This window comes from Pyrus communis, chromosome 17, assembly GCF_963583255.1.
Source record: "Pyrus communis chromosome 17, drPyrComm1.1, whole genome shotgun sequence".
NCBI lineage: Eukaryota > Viridiplantae > Streptophyta > Magnoliopsida > Rosales > Rosaceae > Pyrus > Pyrus communis.
The window spans coordinates 3,320,709-3,339,230 of NC_084819.1; the positions used below are offsets into that span (position 1 = coordinate 3,320,709).

General features: G+C 36.6%; 2 protein-coding genes and 1 pseudogene across 2 annotated transcripts; all 3 read left to right on the forward strand.

The window, feature by feature from the left end:
- Positions 1–2,345: 2,345 nt before the first annotated feature.
- On the forward strand, positions 2,346–6,547 carry LOC137722817 (NAC domain-containing protein 82-like). Its single transcript, XM_068461912.1, has 5 exons — positions 2,346–2,446; positions 3,110–3,549; positions 3,695–3,972; positions 4,226–5,233; positions 5,994–6,547. Exons 2-5 carry the CDS (start codon positions 3,393–3,395, stop codon positions 6,192–6,194), a joined length of 1,644 nt encoding a protein of 547 aa, XP_068318013.1. The 5' UTR covers positions 2,346–2,446; positions 3,110–3,392; the 3' UTR covers positions 6,195–6,547.
- Positions 6,548–13,493: 6,946 nt separating this feature from the next.
- Positions 13,494–15,508, forward strand: LOC137722278 (cytochrome P450 CYP82D47-like). The gene is made up of 2 exons (XM_068461242.1): positions 13,494–14,477; positions 14,873–15,508. The coding sequence occupies exons 1-2, from the start codon at positions 13,494–13,496 to the stop codon at positions 15,506–15,508; spliced, it is 1,620 nt and encodes a 539-aa protein (XP_068317343.1).
- Positions 15,509–16,428: 920 nt separating this feature from the next.
- Positions 16,429–18,333, forward strand: LOC137723248 (cytochrome P450 CYP82H23-like; annotated as a pseudogene).
- Positions 18,334–18,522: the final 189 nt, after the last annotated feature.

Below are 18,522 nucleotides of genomic sequence, written 5' to 3' on the forward strand. Positions count from 1 at the left end.
AAGACTACCGTTGGAATGTTTATTAAAAAATTTATGAATCCGGGTAAGAAAAATATTAATGTGATTATTACTTAAGGAAAACTAATGAATATGTTTGAAAACTTTGAGTTTTAATAGTAAAGATAAAATAAAAGTTAAAATAAATAGTATAATGATTGATTTTTTAATGGAAAAATATGATTTTTCGTTAAAATAAACCGTATCAAAAACTTTTCATTAAAATTTCCTTATTAATTTACATAAATTGTTTACTGTTCATTAATCACATAAATAGGATATACTTTTTTGACATGTGCTTACGTTTCTACCAATTGATTTTTATATGTTAAATTAAAGTTTATTTATGAATTTTTAACGAAAAATTATGAAATTTAAGTTTTTTATTTAAATATTTTTTGTAAAAAAATATCAAAAATAAATTGAAAGTCAACCCTGAACCAGGTTTTTCGTGTTTGTTATTTTTTTCCTAAAGTTTTAAATTTTAAAATTATTAAAAACTATAAGGTGTCGAGTTGCTTTAACTTTTTTTTTTTAATTAATGTGTGATTTTGTTTAAAATTAATAAAAAGTTTCAATATTAACAACATATCAATAATATTTATGTTAATTATAAAAAACTCAATCATATATTATGATACTTAAATGCATTTATACAAACAAAAATTTCTCATAGTTTTTATATTTTAGAATAAGGCAATACAAATCAATGCAGTGTTTGTTTCCTTATTTCACTGCAATGCAGTGTCCATTTTTTTTTTTTTAAATTGAGATGATTCCTCTAGGTAACAGAGGGCAAGAGAGAGTGATAAAATATATATGTCCTAACTATTTATAGGATTCATATCTCAAAATCAGTTCCTTGGGGATCCAACAAACCTCTCCGCCTTCCTTTCTTCCCCCTCAACTCCTCTTTCTCCCTCGCACTACCACACCTCACTGTTGTTAACAAAACCAAACTTCAATTGCAGGTCATCTGTGCTTTAAGTCTGATTTTTTTTTTTTTTTACTCTCTCCTACTGTGTTAGCTTTTTTATTTGTCCCGTCTTTCTTCTTCTTCATCTTTGAGATTTCTCTCTCAACTAGAACTTTGTTTCTCTCTTTATAATTCTTCCATAGTTATGAAATATATATCTGCAACCAAAAGACATCGGTTTGCAGGGCCCCTCTCTTTGTTGTTTTGTTAATATTGGTTGAGATTTTAGGATCGAGGGACCTGCAATTGAGGGATGCAACGATGCTAAGGCTGTTTTTAGGAAGGGCAAAGTGAGGGACTTGCATGGTGATTGTGGGTTGTGGTGGTGTTGGGGCTGATTTTGAAGTGGGGTTGAATTTGATTTGGAATTTAGCGGGCTGTTGGTTCAAGGTTGAGAGCTTCGAATGAGCGAGAAAGAGGAGAGTTGAAAGGAAGAGAGAGAAAAGCAGAGATTTTGGCCATTGGATTTGTATCAAAGATGAAATCCATCAGTTTGGAAGATCCCCACAAAATTAATCCATAGAAGATTTAAACCCTATTTGTAATAGTTTAAAACCCATATGACATTCATAGATAAGGAAAGAGGGAGAACGATTGAAAAGTCAACTTCTAACTCTTTATAATGGCTTAAAGCTTATGTGGCATTCATTATTGACCTATATCTAATCAATAAAAACATATCATTGATTAAGTCCAAAACAAAAATATATCATTGGTATATGACTTAATAGTAAAACTTTTATTGACTCTTGGCCAAATTACCTCTATTTAATTATGTTTTTAATTCTTTAACGAATTTATATATATATTTTTATGCCAAGAAATTTATAATTTGTTGTAAATATTAAAAATAAACTTTTATATTAGTTTTTGGTCCACGTGGTCCAAATTTGACCATGACGTCAACACAAATATAAGACCTACATTTGCCATCTCATAATTTAACATTTAGAAAAACAGATCTTTTAACAGAGTGGACTATGTCTAACTATTCACTATATAGACCTAAACAGGCACATATTCGCCCGGTCTGCATTAAAGTAGGCCCATATAAATATAAGAGAGTTTTAATAAAAAAACTTGCGGTATTGTTCACTTTAACGGAAAAACTACATTTTTATACTAAAAAGTCAATCATGTTAGTATTCATTTTACCCTTTATTTTGTCCTTATCATTAAAATTTGAAGTTTTTAATTTTTTTTATTAGTTTTCCTTAAATATAAATCTAACAAAACAAATGTTTGGGTCGACATATATAAACAAACTTTTATGGGGTCGAAAACATAAATAATATAAAGATTCTGGCAAGAGAGTAAATAATAAAACTATAGGCGCGTTATAAGATAGACCTAAAAGGCAGAAGGAAAAGTATGCACTGACTCCCGGCATTCAGTCTGCAGCAGTGTTGCTCTCTCCGTTTGCGCTTTCGTCTCCGTTCCTGCCTCTCGATCCCCCTCTCTCTCCTCTTTCCGGTATCTCTTTCTGTCTATCTCTCTCTCTCTCTTGTTATTAGGGTTTGATTCGTTTCTCCTTCTCTATCGATGGATCTCTCTGTCTGTTTTGCTCTTTTTTTTTCTTCAGAGTGGTTTTATTTTTTGTTCTCTCAATTCAGATTTCCTTCTCTCTTACCCACGGTACTGGGTAGGTAACGGATTTGAGCATCGATGATTGTTTGATGGGATTATTATCATAAGTTGATTCTGTTTTTGTCCTTCTTTGGTTTTGCGAGCTAGGGCCTTTCGATTTTTTAATTTGGGATTTCAATTTTATTGCTTTTTCGCATATATGATTATGGTTATGGTTTTTCTAGCGAATTCTGATTATTTTACGATCTGGGTTTAATGATTTTAGATGGGGATCAAGTATAATACGTGTGTAGAGGTTCTTCTTTTAATTGCTATGTGTGTAGCAGCTTTGTTCAGTTAGATATCTAATTGTTGATTATCAGTTAGGGTTTTGAGGAATCAAATATCAATTCTTTGTGGGTTTGAAGAGTTGTGTTTTTTTGTTTCTAATGAAAGAATAAGAATTTACTTTGTTTTGATGCTTCCTGTGTTTGTTGCTTAGTTTGCAGTTATTTTTTCTTTGGTTTTCATCTACTGATTGGCGTTTGTGTTCTAATATGTTGGAAACAGGTATTTTTTTTGCACCTGATGTCTTTTGATCTCAGCCTGAAACTTTCATCAGTTATTAGAGCATTTTGTTTTATGAGCCGAGGCCGGCTGTGGAGGTCGTGGAGGATATTGTTCCGAGACTGTACCTAGCCCTCCTTTTCCCGGGGGGACAGGGGGGAGTGTTGTTTGATAATAGTCTTTGTTCTGTAATCAAGAGTTCAGCTACTTGGTTCTTTCTGTCAGGGATTATTGGTAGGAAGAGGGGTTGTAATCAGGTAGTTGAACTCTAGTTTTTAAATTTGTGATGGGGAAAATGTTTAAGGCTCCTGGGTTTCGGTTTAAACCAACCGATGTTGAACTTCTAAAATACTTTTTGAAGCGGAAGTTGATAGGGAAAAGGCTCCATGTTAAAGTCATCTCAGAGGTTGATGTTTACAAGCATGATCCTTGGGATCTTCCAGGTATTGTTCACATTGCTTTCTCTTCTTTGAATTATTTACCTATCATCTACGTTGTTGTTGAAGTTGTTTTGCTTGTAAGGATCTCCATAGTCTTTCATTCTTTGAATCAAGTGGTTTCTTACTATGTTTTGCTTTTACACTTCAGACAAATCTGGCTGGGATAGTGGAGATCTGAAGTGGTATTTCTTTTGTCCGAGAGAAAAGAAATATGCACGTGGGAATAGAATTCAACGTGCTACTGTGGGTGGTTACTGGAAGACCACTGGAAAGGATAGATCTGTTCTTTGCAGCGGTGCAGTTGTTGGGTGGATAAAAACTTTAATTTTTCATACCGGTCGAGCCCCACAAGGAGATCGAACAGATTGGGTTATGCACGAGTATAGGCTTGAAGATCAGGGCCTGGCTGATAGGGGTGTACCTCTGGTAAGTAATTCACTTCCTCTTTCCATTATTTTTAGTTTTACTGCCTCCTCCCTTTTTCTTTACAACGGAATTTTTGTTCCTTGTAAAATGGAACCAAAGATTATTTGTCTGTGTTCTGTTATTGTAGCAACCAAGTGGAATCTATTTCATGTATCAAAAATTGGATTGACCGTGTTGATATTTGCATTCCTCCATTCTTTGTTATACTGGCAGGTTATATTGATTGACTTTTTTGGTTCTTTTGATGTTGCAGGACTCATACGTTCTCTGTATGATTTTTCAAAAAGAAGGGCTAGGGCCAAGAAATGGTGCACAATATGGTAAACCTTTTAATGAGGAAGACTGGAGTGATGACGAGGTTGCTGAAGGATCCCAAGATGCAAACACACCTGGCCCATATCTGGGGCTGCCGTGCAGCGAAAATAGTCCAATTGCTACTAATACGCATTCTCTTGAGGATATTGGCATAGGTCCTCCGTCTGGATCATGCATATCTGATATTTTACCGCAGTCTTGCAAAGTTCTTCAACCAGTTTCCAGTAATTATGTTACAATGGAGAAGTCTCATGCTTCCCATGGTGATGACATCCCGCCAACTTTTGATTACTCCAGAGAAGAAAACACTTTCTTTATGAGTGAGAATGGGAAAAGTATGGCTGAAATCCATTCCGAAGCAGTTCCAAATGAAAGCATGCCCGAGCCAAATCATGTGCTGCCGAGCAACTATAATGGTTTCGCTTGTACTAGTGCATTCTTTTCTGAGAGAATAGGCATTGGTCCATCTGAATCACTCATGTCTGATATTGAGCCACCACATTACAATGTTCTTCAACTGGAAACTGGTAATTATGTTACAACAGAGAAGGCTCATATGTCTGATGGTGATATCCTTTCAATGTTTGATTACTTTACTGAAGAAGGCACTCTCTACATGTATGGAAATGATAAAATTGAGACTGGAGGTTGTTTAGAAACAGTCCTGAAGGCAAACATTCCTGAGCCAGGCCAAATGCTTGCGAGCAACTATAATACTTTCATCTCTACTAGTACCCAGCCTTCTGAGGTTATAGGTGTTGGTCCTTCATTTCAATCATGCGGACTTGATGTTTTACCACCTTCTTGGGAGGTTCTCCAGCCGGTCTCCTGTAATTATGTTACAATGGAGAAGACTCCTGCTTCTAATGGTGATGACATCCTGCCAATGTTGGATTGCTTTGTAGAAGAAAGAGCTTTTCATGTGAATGAGAATCACAATAATGAGGTGTGTAATTTTTCCACGTGTAGTATAAGCAAATATCATTCCTTATTTAGTGGCTAGGTGTTTGGTTCTTCTGTTATGGGTTTTCTTTTATCCCAGTACCATAGTCTGTTATCACTTCTTTAGATGTGTTTGCCACTTTCATTTTGTCTCTGGGCATATGTTAGTTTTTCTATTTGGTTGTGTGGATCTTGCAACTATTGTTTTTCGTTTATCTGTGAGAAATGTTGAGTGTTCTTATGGTAATCTTATGAAGTGTTGTTCGACTTGGAAGCCTTTTCTTTCCTTTTTCTGTTATTTTTTGTTTGAATTGTGGAATCATTACCAATACATATTTGCAAATGCAGTCAAATAGTTTGTTTCCTTTTTTTTATCTGATGCTTATTTTATATGTTTGGCGATCCTCCTTTTGCTACTGTTTTTCCTTCTTTGTTATCCTCTGCTGACTGATTAGGAGCTTCTTTCTTGCCATGTTTTCTTGATCCTTCTTTCTTTGCTTTCCAACGAGTAATGGTATGCTACTGCTTAACTTAGCCAACAATGGTATATATTGGCAGTTTCAATGTACAAATGTTTTTGAAGCATGAATTTCAAACTCTGATGGTATACTGTTATATACTTTTAGCCTTTTAAATTTTCTTGCATACATGTGTGGATATCTGTTGCTACAAGCATAAGATTTGCACAAGTAGATTTATACGCTCACATTATCTTTTAAGTGTTGTCTTAACTTTTTTTTCATGGGTTTGCTTCTTGCTTGAAGGAACTGGATAATTTCATTGATTTTGGCAACAACGCTCAAGCTATACCTCATCTGAATACAAGCAATATGTATGAAAATTTAGAAGTCTTGGGCAACAGCCTAGACGGATGCAATTTCTCTGGCGGGCATGATGATTCTGTGAATCATTTTTTGGAGCTAGGTGACCTTGACCAACCAATGAATGGTGATAATTCTGTGTAATTTCCTCCAGTGGAAGGGATCTATGGGCTTGAATTTATCAGAGAAGAGGCAGAGGCTCCAGATCTCATATTTGTGAGTGAAGTGGTTCATTGACTTCCTCCATATTATTATTGTCAACAATGATCAATTGTGCTGTGATCTCCCTTTTTATTTGACTCCATATTATCTATGGAAGTAGGTTGGTAATTTGATAATAACTGTTTGTTGCAAAACTGAGTGCAGTGGCGTTCTAAAATTCATACAGCCGACTTACTTAGTGAGATAAGGGTTGGTTGTTTTATTGTTGCAAAGACAGGAGTGTAAGTTTTATAATTCAGTATTGTGTTTATCATTTTCTAATATTTTTCTTTTCACTGAATATTTTCCTTATTAAATGAGATTAAAAGTTCGATGAATTAACGAACATTTGACCAAAATTGATAATTGAAGTAAACAAGAAGATCAAAATTAACAAATTTGTAACCACAATGCCCAAAAGAAACAAAATCCTTTATCCAAGACATGAACCGTACGTTTCGCAATCTATATGCAAAGGCCCCTCATTTCCAGTAGGTAAGAGTGCTTGGTGTCCAAAGTGCTCCATCCTCTTGAACTTAACTGTGTTTTAAGTTTAAACTTTCTTTACTTTTAGTGTGGATTAGAATAGTGATATCGTTTGTAATAAAAGTAAAAGAGCTTTTGATTTAGTAGTCTATTCCAATTATGCGTTTTCGCCTATTTTTTCTCATCTCTTATCACCCTCTTATTAGTCATTCTTATGTTCATGTCTTTCATGTCCTCCTCTGCAAAAAGTGACTTTACCTTGACTTCTGTTACAACTGAATTGGGCTAGTTGTGTGGGCAAACGTAATAGGCAAAATTGTACTATAATAGCCGACGTCATAAGTTGTATGCTCAATTGGCTCATGAAAAAATGTGTCATTCTAATAAAATAGGCAAATCAAGTAGGCAAAATTGTAATTCATTATTGTCTTTCACAGTTATTTATTTTTATCTTTTATTTTTGTCTTCTTCTCTTGACATCAAATGCTTTATATAATAGATATGTGGGGTCTAATTTTGCCAACACACGTAGAAATAGGCGATGTTGCCTATTTTGGGGAAGTAGGAAGCGTTTACCTACTCAATTGACTACTCCATTGCAGCCGACGTGGCTCATCAAAAAAAAATTTAGCTACTCATTTGCTTACTCCATTAGAGATGCTAAAATTATCCTTAATTCTGGTTCATGCAACGTATCGGCCCACAGATTTTATGATGCTAATTTTGATAAAAAAAACAAAGTAAATTTAAAATAAAACTAGCAACAAAAATAATTTTGATTGAAATCCAAGTTCAATTCAACTTTTGATTTTGATACGAAAACAGACAACTAATTAAAAAAGGGCTGTAAATCTAATGCCAAAAAAATAAAATAAAAATACAAAATGGAAGTTTAAGCTTGCTAGCTCGAAGGCTGATCAACCAGTGACATCCGTTGTTCTTGTAACGTACTACTCACCGAGAGTCATAACTTCCTTCTCCAATTCTGTTAAGTCGTGATATCGATGCGTTCTCTTCAATTTACTACTTCTCTTGAGCGTTTCTACTGTGTTAACCCTTCCCTTCTCTTTGACGACGTTGTTAAGAAGGAAACAAGACACGTTCTTAACAAGCACACCAAGCAAGCTTCCGATACCCGAACCCATCTCCGATGTCTCAATGTCGGTCATCTCCGGCCTATGTGCTGAATTCATTGTCTGATCAGTGAAATTCTCCGATGGATTTATAATTCTTCGTCTGTGCCTGCAGGTTGCCCCCTCTATTTATATAAGAAAAGGCATGGCTGGTTAGCATGTGGGAGCTTTCCTCAAATATATCCAATGGAGACCCGTAGGGAATTGGAGCATTATTGTATAGTCTCTCCAATTAGGGTAAGTTCTTAAGTAAGAGTTTTAAGTAAGGCCGTTTATCACCATCCAAGCAATACTTTGGGCAAGAAGAGTTGAAATAAAGGGTTTATGACAAATATATGAATCTCTACAATCTCATAATTCTCAAAATACTACTTTAATAATTTATTCTTCTCCATAGGGAGATATTTATAAGTTACGAAGGAGCAATACTAGGAAATAAATCAAAACAATCATTTGTCTGCAAGATAAGGAAATCTAGTCCAAATCAAATCAGATCAGATCAAAACTCTAATTAAATCATATAAATTCACTATTTAAATCAAATCCTACAATACTTTCCTTTTTATTTTCCAACAAGAAGCCTATATCCAATCAATTATAACGCTCTGGTGGGAAAGAGTACTCAGACGTAGAACTCCAACCACCACTAGTGAATTGCCTCGGTGGTTAAGATCTTTTCTTTGATCACTGTGTTCTATATTCAAACCCTCCTCTTTTCCTAGTGAAATTAAATCAGTAATATCGCTTGTAAAAAAAAAGAAAAAAAAAAAAGGCAACTCTCTTTTTTTCCAAACGAGCCCTTAATATATTGTAGTCTTTACAATTTATGTTTTCTAATACAATTATATAGCTATTTTTAAATATAAATAGACGTTTATTTATATGTTATTTTTTAACAAACGATATTATTTACACTAAAAGGGTGTGGGAGTGGGCTAAGCCACATAATGGGGCTAGCAATAATGTGATTCTAATTTTTACCTTTGGCATGAATCGAACATAAGATCTCTCATTAACAAGTGAAGAGGAATCATTAGACCATAGTACTAAGCGGCGACATTTATATAAATGTCACATAATAAATTATTTTATAAAAAAATTGAATCATAATAACAAAAACCCTAGGCCCCGCTGAAAATAAATTTATTTAGAAAATATTACGTTCACCAATTGTGGCAGTGTAGTTTTGGCTGTAATTTGTAGTTTTTTGTTTTTTGCATGTGATGCTTTAGTGTAGCAGTGAAAATCACTTATGTCTATGTACTTTAATGTGTGTTTATTCTCACCCCACTGATTCTCCTCCGTCATAACAACTATTTAATCCACTAACACTATCACTCTACTTGAAAAGGAAACAAAAACAACTCACCTGTTTTTTTCCTTTTTTTGTTTGTTGTGACACCCAAAACAAAGCTACATTGCCAAAATTGGTGAATTTCCTTAATATTGTGACAACCCGTTCCAAATTTTACGTTTTTATTTTATTTTAAAAGCGTGAATTTACGAAATTGTCCTAGAGGTAAGGACTTTGACTTCCGTTGACCATCGACTTGAGAGATGTGGAACTTATTCTTTTAGCATATCCTCGTAGTACTCGTTGGTACGAACGTTTAGGCGAAAACCATTTGCGAGTCCGGATTATAACGGTATAGTTACGAACATTCGAAATTGATTATTTAAGGTTTAGTGTTAATTAAATTAAATCCCCACTTTGTGGGGTGAAGCCAAAAATCAGAAATGAAAAAAAAAAAAAAAGGGGGGGGGGGGGAAGCTCTCGTGGGTTCCATCCGTACACCTCTTCGACTACCCATCTTTCAAGGCCGATTCCGGCCAACTCCGGTGGAGTTTTTTGATGCCACCACCACCATCTTGAAGCTCTCATTCCCCTCTACAAAACCCACCCAAGAACCACCTTGATTAACCATGGGATGTGGCGATTTGAGGCAACGAAAGTTGACGAAAATCAATGGTGCTCCGGCCACCCTTTTCGATTTTCCGGCAAATTGGCAAAACGATGGCCGATGCCACCACTTGGGCTTTGTAGCCCATCATCCCAGGAGCAAAACCCAACCAACCTTGACCCCGTTGGACCACCGTAGACGACGAATCGACGTCGGGAAGTTTTAGACACCCGCCGGCTTTGTGGGCAAAATTGACTATCTTCCGTCCACTTTTGGACTTCGTGGTAGGTATGAAAGTTGCTCCACTCACTGAGATCTTCATTTATGTGAAGTTTGAGAATTTTTAGAAATAGTTGGATTTTCCGGCGAGTCGGGACGGCCGACCGCCACCCGCGGCGGCGCGTGGCCAGTGGACCGCCAATGCTATTTTTAGGCTATGTCGAATGTCTTGAATTCAGTTTTGTTATTTGAATGACATAGGTTGATCGTTGGAACCTAAATTCGTTACGATACGTTGCTTGATGAAAATGTGAATCGACGATCCGACCGTTGGATATAATATGTAATATTTAAAGATCATAGGAATTTATAGATCGGGAATCCGATGTACGGATCTTCCCGAATTGAATTTGTAAGTTAGTAAAATAAATGTTCACGTCCACTTGGTTTTGGGTAAATAGCGGAGATCCAACCGTTAGATCGTAATGAAATTTTAATATGTTATTCTAGAAACATATTGTGGATCGTTGGGAGTTGCAGATTGGAAATCTGATATGCGGATCTTCCAAATCGAGCTATACAGGGTTGTAGACCCTATCGTCGATCTTTGATCGACGGTTGACTTTTGGTCAATGGGTCTCAAATTATTCTTGAAGGTCCTTGAGGATATGTTTTATGTAAATTATGTATTCTGTCGGTAAAAACTTTGAGACGTGATTTGATAATTGGTCACAGGCGACGATAGATCGTGATGTCTTGATGTGCGTGCAAGATAATCATAGCGTGGACTCCAGGTGAGTGGGCATTTTTCTTTCATAGGCATATAATTCATAGTTCCACAAGCACTTCTATAGTGATCTATGTTTGTTACCTACAATTAATCATTTCGAACTACGAATGGCTTGATCCCTGTTTAGGGTATGTAGGCAGTCTAACAAGACGTTAGATGCAGCCATATAATAAATGAGATTAAATAATTGAGACAATAGCCTTGTTTAGTGAATTGAGCAATGTGAGGGACATTGGTGGGAATTGTGAGATTTAGCTTTATGATTTGGTGATTAAATGTTGATCATAAATCAGTGCGTGAAGAATCAAGAAATTAAAGTAAGGAAAGGTAAGTATGATAGTTAATGTAACTAGGGTGTAATTGGGCTTATCACTAATGATTACTCTCAAAAGTAAATAGTTTGGGAGTAGGGTGTTATTGATTGTACATGTTACGCCGTATTATATATATTTTGGGAATATCATGAAATGTTTGGGTTTAGATTGCATCATGGCATATTCATATGGACATTACCTGGACCTGACTATTGTAAATGCTTTGAAGTGCTATATGACGCCGCGGACGCCCAGGTAAGCCTTAGGTGAGTCCATGTTGATGTTAGTGATGTTAGTGAGTATGATTGTGTTGAGATATAATATAGCTCATAAACCTGCACCCCGGTGTTAGTGCTCCCGCCCGTGGTCAGGGCACAGTCCTTCACGTGATGTTCACCTCCCGCACCTTACGCTTACCTTGGATCCAAGGTACTCGTAGGTGACCCGCGATTATTCGCACAGTCTTCACGTGATCGTAGCACTTGAGCGTATTTATTTACACCTAGTCTTGTCGTACAGACCACTTTAGGTGGTTCCGACTCGTGTGCAGGTATACTTATTGAGCTATTGGCTAGCCATGATTGATGAGATATGAATAAGTCGTACAGGTCACTATAGGTGACTCCGACTTATATGCTAGCCATGATTGATGATTGATGAGATATTAATAAGTCGTACAAATCACTATAGGTGACTCCGAGTTATATGCTAGCCATGATTGATGATTGATGAGATATGGATAAGTTGTACAGGTCACTATAGGTGACTCCGACTTATATGCTAGCCATGATTGATGAGATATGGATAAGTTGTACATGTCATATTAGATGACTCCGACTGATATATGATTTTGTATTGATTAAATTCATTTGGCCTACTTATTATTGCATGGTGGAGTTGATGGCAAACCGTGGTTCTGGCCATTTCTGAGTATGGTTTGGATATATGTATATATGTTGTATTGTCTTATGGAAAACGATACAGGTTTTACATTTAGGGGCATTACTTTTAGAGAGGTAATAACTTTGGGAAGCTTGGTTTTATTGCTTACTTACACTCTCTGTTTGGTGCCCTCCAGATTTTAACTGCTGAGTTTGTATCGACAAGGATCTGTGGCGAATCTTAGTATTGATGGATATTTCTGAGGGTATGATTCTTACCCACACTCCTGTACCTTACTTATGCTCTGACATCGTGCGTGAAATGGGTTCGCTCCCGCTCACAACGCACTCTGGTACTAAAAATTTTTAGGTTCAAATTATTCACATTTTTCTACACTCTATCACATTTTATGGCTTCGTCACCTTTCAGGTGTCGGCCAGCACAGCTCGATTCAGGGTCCAAGTGGACTTTCTGGGTCGGGGTGTGTCAAATATGGTAAATGCATTGGAGATTTTATTTTATTTTATTTTATTGGTGAATTTCCTTATCATCCTTAACAAGTTCCTTCCATATCAATTTTTTTTTCTTTAAAAAGAATTTCATACTGAATATCTAGTCAAATTACAAGAAAATGACAATTATGGTAAATGCAAAAACCATTTCATCCCTATCTCCTCCTTTAATGCGTTTGTACTAATATGGAATAAAACCCCCACACAAGGAATTTACTCCCTCCATTTACCATATTTGTTTGGATTACACTGAACCAGAATAATTACAAAGCCTGCAACTTCTCTAAATTCACTATGACACGTATGAACGACTACATTCAGGTGCTTTTCTCGATGACTAAGGTACACCAACTTTGGTGTTTGTTTTCTTATTATAACATGGATTTTTTTTGTTTTGGTCCATATATGTTTTAGTTTTTTTATATGCCCATTTTATTCCTACATTGCCATAATTGGTAAATTTCCTTAATATAGTAAATGCGTTGGAGATTTTTTTTTTTTTTTTGGTGAATTTCCTTATCATTCATTTCTTTAACAAGTCCCTTCCAGATCAGATTTTTTTTGTCTTTCAAAAGAATTTCATACTGAATATTTAGTCAAATTGCAAGAAAATGACAATTATGGTAAATGCAAAAATAAATGGGAAATGTTATTGGCACTTCAAAAATCTCATTCTACACTCCTCTTAAATGTATTTTTCTTTTTAAATATAGAAAGTTTGGAGTGTAGAATGAATTTTTTGGAGTGTCAATAACAATTCCCAAATAAACAAATATAATTCCTTTTTTCCCATTTCATCCCTATCTCTTCCTTTAATGTGTTTGTACTAATATGGAATAAAACCCACACAAGAATTTACACCCTCCATTTACCATATATTTGTTTGGATACACTGAACCAGAATAATTAGAAAGTTTGTAACTTCTCTAAATTCACTATATAAAACAAAACAAAACCCCCATCCATATATCACTGACTGGACAAACAAGCGAGAAAGGACTCCCCATGAAACAAATAGCTATGGACTTCCACCTACCGTCTCTTGTACCTTTTGTGGTAGCATCATTAGCCTTTTCATTGTTCCTCTACTCTATATTTTTTAAGTCAAGAAAAGCAGTCAGAAAACTACCACCGCAAGCCGGAGGTGCGTGGCCGATAATCGGTCACCTACCCTTGTTAGTACGTTCGTCTGAGCCACTACATGTGGTGATAGCTCAATTGGCGGACACATACGGACCGATCTTCACTTTCATGTTCGGAGTGAAGAGAACCCTAGTTTTGAGCAGCTCGGAAATGGCGAAAGAATGCCTAAAGACCTACGACAAAGTGTTTGCTAGCCGTGTAAGCTCTTTAGCCTCAGAAATCTTGGGCTACAACTATGCCTTCTTTCCTTTCAGCTCTTACGGCTACTACTTTAGTCATGTACAGAAGATGGTCATGGCGGAGGTCTTATCCCCCCACCGCGTCGAGATGCTCAAACACTTCAGAGAATCTGAAGTGAGTGCATCGATGAAAGAAATATACGATCGGTGGACGAAGAACAACAAGAGTAGTGGTTCCGATAAGGTGGTGGTACTGATGAAAGACTGGTTTGCGGACATAAACCAGAACGTGATCTTTAGAATGATTATCGGGAAACGAATTTCAGAAGCTACAAATTACACCCATGGAGACTTGATAGGGAGAGAGGTATTCAAGGATTGGCTTCGACTGAATGCTACTTTTGTACTGTCGGATGCGCTTCCGTTCTTGAGGTGGTTGGATTTGGGTGGCCATGAGAAGACCATGAGGAAGGTAGCAAAGGAGGTAGATCAAGTGCTTCAAGGATGGTTAGAAGAGCATAAGCAGAAGAAAAAGAGGACTGTTTCTGGTGGAGTGAAAGGTGATGAGGAGGAGCGTGACTTCATGGATTTGATGCTTTCAGTTCTTGATGATGCTAAAGTTACCAATTCTTTTGAAGCTGACATTATCAACAAAGCTACCTCACTGGTACGTTTGTGCGGTTTAGCATTTAATTCTTTAAATTTGTACATTTATCTCTATTTATGACCATCAGATTGAATAAATGAGTAATGTTATGGAGACATATTTATAACACGTTAGTGTTTATATCATCTTAATATCCTTATGTGTCAACTAATGCATGCAACCAATATCTAATGAGATAAACTTATTAATTGACGTAACATGTATGCATCATTTACAACATCAAATTGTATACAAATGTATTACAAAAAAGTAGTCTCCTCAGCATTTTCCTTATTGAATGCATCTAATAATTCTATCGCCCTTCATCTATAAGCATAGGGTTTCATTTATTAGAAAGTGTGTCAGCAAATGTGTAAATTTTGTTTGTAAAAATACTATTGTTACTTCTCTTGCAGAGTCTTCTTCTAGCAGGTGTAGATGTGACGACAGGGACATTAACATGGGCACTGTCTCTACTTCTCAACAGCCCTAAAACTCTAAAAAAGGTCCGGGAAGAGATAGACCAAAATATTGGCAGAGAGAGGGCAGTAAAAGAATCAGACGTCGACAACTTGGTCTATCTCCAAGCCGTTATCAAAGAAACGCTCCGTTTATACCCTCCCGGACCAACCTTATTGCCCCATGCATCCAATGAAGATTGCGTTCTAGCCGGCTACCGTATCCCAGCAAACACTCGCGTCCTCGTCAACGTATGGAAGATTCATCGAGACCCGAAGGTCTGGCCCGATCCAAATGAGTTTCAACCTGAACGATTCTTCACAACACACAGCGACATTGATGTTAAAGGTCAGGATTTTGAGTTGATACCGTTTGGCAGTGGAAGAAGAATGTGCGCCGGAATAGCACTTGCCCTCAGGATTATGCCATTGACACTCGCTTCTTTGCTTCATGGATTTGAAATCGCAACTCCGATGGGTGAGCCAGTTGACATGCGTGAGTCGATGGAATTTACCAACCATAGAACCTCCCAACTTGAAGTCCTTCTCACTCCGCGCCTTCCTGCTCAAGTATACGAAGAGTACGGTAAATAAGGCAAATCTGCTTTGCTGGTATTTAGGGACCAGGTTACATGCAGTGATGGTTAGAGTATTCATAAACTCACGGGGGGCCATCACTACGTTTTGCATTAATTTGGTCACCTCTGGAATTATGTTACTAAATCATGTTTAAGTATTTGTTTTAAGGGGCTTCTAGATCTTAATAAATAAAAAAACCTTGTGCTACTGTTAGATCTAATTCAGGTGCTTTTCTTGATGACTAAGGTGCACAAACTTTGGCTTTTGTTTTCTTATTATAACATGGATTTTTTGTTTTTTTTTTGGTCCATATATGTTTTGGTTTTTTTCTATGCCCATTTTATCCCTACATTGCCATAATTGGTAAATTTCCTTAATATAGTAAATGCGTTGGAGATTTTTTTTTTATTTTTTTATTTTTTGGTGAATTTCCTTATCATTCATTTCTTTAACAAGTTCCTTCCAGATCAGATTTTTTTTTCTTTAAAAAGAATTTCATACTGAATATCTAGTCAAATTGCAAGAAAATGACAATTATGGCAAATGCAAAAATAAACCAGAAGTGTTATTGGCACTCTAAAAATCTTATTCTACACTTTTCGCAAGTGTATTTTTCTTTTCAAATATAAAAAGTTTAGAGTGTGGAATGAGATTTTTGGAGTGATAATAACAATTCTCAAATAAACAAATATAATTCCTTTTTTCCTATTTCATCCCTATCTCTTCCTTTAATGTGTTTGTACTAATATGGAATAAAACCCACACAAGGAATTTACACCATCCATTTACCGTATTTGTTTGGATACACTGAACCAGAATAATTAGAAAGTCTGTAACTTCTCTAAAATCACTATATAAAACAAAACAAAACCCCGATCCATATATCAATGACTAGACAAACAAGCTAGAAAGGACTCCCCATTAAACAAATAGCTATGGACTTCCACCGACCATCTCTTGTTCCTTTTGTGGTAGCATCATTGGCCTTTTCATTAATGTTCCTCTACTCTATATTTTTTAAGTCAAGAAGAGCAGTCAGAAAACTACAACCACAAGCCGGAGGTGCATGGCGGATAATCGGTCACATACCCTTATTATTACGTTCATCTGAATCACTACATTTGGTGTTAGCTCAATTGGTGGACACGTATGGACCGATCTTCACTTTTATGCTCGGAGTGAAGAGAACCCTAGTTTTGAGCAGCTCAGAAATGGCGAAAGAGTCTACGACAAAGTGTTTGCTAGCCGTGTAAGCTCTTTAGCCTCAGAAATTTTAGGCTATAACTATGCCTACTTTCCTTTCAGCTCTTAGGCTACTACTTTAGTCATGTACAAAAGATGGTCATGGCTGAGCTCTTATCGCCCCACTGCGTCGAGATGCTCAAACACTTCAGAGAATCTGAAGTGAGTGCATCGATGAAAGAAATATACAACCGGTGGACGAAGAACAAGAAGAGTGGTGGTTCTGGTAACGTGGTGGTAGAGATGAAAGACTGGCTTGCGGACATAAACGAGAACGTGATATTTAGAACGATTATCGGGAAACGAATTTCAGAAGCTACAAATTACACCCACGGAGACTTGATAGGGAGAAAGATATTCAAAGATTGGCTTCGAACGAATGAGACTTTTGTGGTATCGGACGCGCTTCCGTTCTTGAGATGGTTGGATTTGGGTGGCCATGAGAAGACCATGAGGAAGGTAGCAAAGGAGGTAGATCAAGTGGTTCAATGATGGTTAGAAGAGCATAAGCAGAAGAAAAAGAGGAATATTTCTAGTGGAGTGAAAGGTAATGAGGGGGAGCGTGACTTCATGGATTTGATGCTTTCAGTTCTTGATGATGCTAAAGTTACCAATTCTTATGAAGCTGACATTATCAACAAAGCTACCTCACTGGTACGTATGTGCAATTTAGCATTAATTGTTTAAATTTTCATTTTTGTTTTCTTCCACTACACACCGAATTTATATTTCTGACCAAATCAAATAGATATGACTAATGAATAGTTTTGAATTGAATGGTGTTATGAAGAGAAGAATGGTGTGTGGTTATTATTTCTTGTTTGTTAATGGGGTCGGCTTTTAGTCAAAGTTTGTTTGATTTAGTTTATTTACACAAGTTAGTTTCATATGAAACAATTAGTTTAGACAATAAGAAATTAACTCTTAACTATAATACTTTATACAGTATATAGCTTTATGAGAGAATACCCTTTAAAATGACCACGTCAATTAATAAAGTTATATACGGTATAAATTCATTAATTAACGTGACATGTACACAGTACACGTCATTAATCCAACAAATTCTATTTCCTTTTATTGATAAGTACACAGGATTCATTTGTTAGAAAGTGCGTTAGCAAGGTGTAGATGTGATGACAGTGGCATTATCATAGAAACTCCAAGCCCTAAAACCCTAAAAAGGTCCAGGAAGAGATAGACCAAAATATTAGCAGAGAGAGGGCAGTAAAAGAATTAGTCGTCGTCAACCTGGTCTATCTCCAAGCCGTTATCAAAGAAACTCTCCGTTTATACCCTTCCGGACCAACCTTATTGCCCTATTCATCGACAGAAGATTGCTTCATAGCCGGCTACCATATCCCAGCAAAGACTCGCGTTCTCGTCAACGTTTGGAAGATTCATCGAGACCCAAATGTCTGGCCCGATCCCAATGAGTTTCGACCGGAATGATTTTTCACAACACACAGCGACATTGATGTCAAAGGTCAGAATTTTGAACTGATACCATTTGGCAGTGGAAGAAGAATGTGTGCCGGAATAGCGCTTGCCCTCAGGATTATGGCATTGATCCTCGCTTCTTTGCTTCATGGATTTGAAATTGCAACTCAGATGGGTTAGCCAGTTGACATGCGTGAGTCGATGGAACTTACCAACCATAGAACCTCCCAACTTGAAGTCCTTCTCACTCCGCGCCTTCCTCAGTGCTATGAAGAGTATGGTAAATAAGGCAACTTTGCTATTATTTAGGATAGATTTTTCAATGTGACCGGGAGTGGTACACCCCA

Coding starts and splice junctions, on each gene's coding strand:
- LOC137722817 (XM_068461912.1), top strand. CDS start 3,393: ATGGGGAAAATGTTTAAGGCTCCTGGGTTTCGGTTTAAACCAACCGAT. Junction 3,550..3,694: donor TGATCCTTGGGATCTTCCAG/GTATTGTTCACA, acceptor TTTACACTTCAG/ACAAATCTGGCTGGGATAGT. Junction 3,973..4,225: donor CTGATAGGGGTGTACCTCTG/GTAAGTAATTCA, acceptor TTGATGTTGCAG/GACTCATACGTTCTCTGTAT.
- LOC137722278 (XM_068461242.1), top strand. CDS start 13,494: ATGAAACAAATAGCTATGGACTTCCACCTACCGTCTCTTGTACCTTTT. Junction 14,478..14,872: donor TCAACAAAGCTACCTCACTG/GTACGTTTGTGC, acceptor CTTCTCTTGCAG/AGTCTTCTTCTAGCAGGTGT.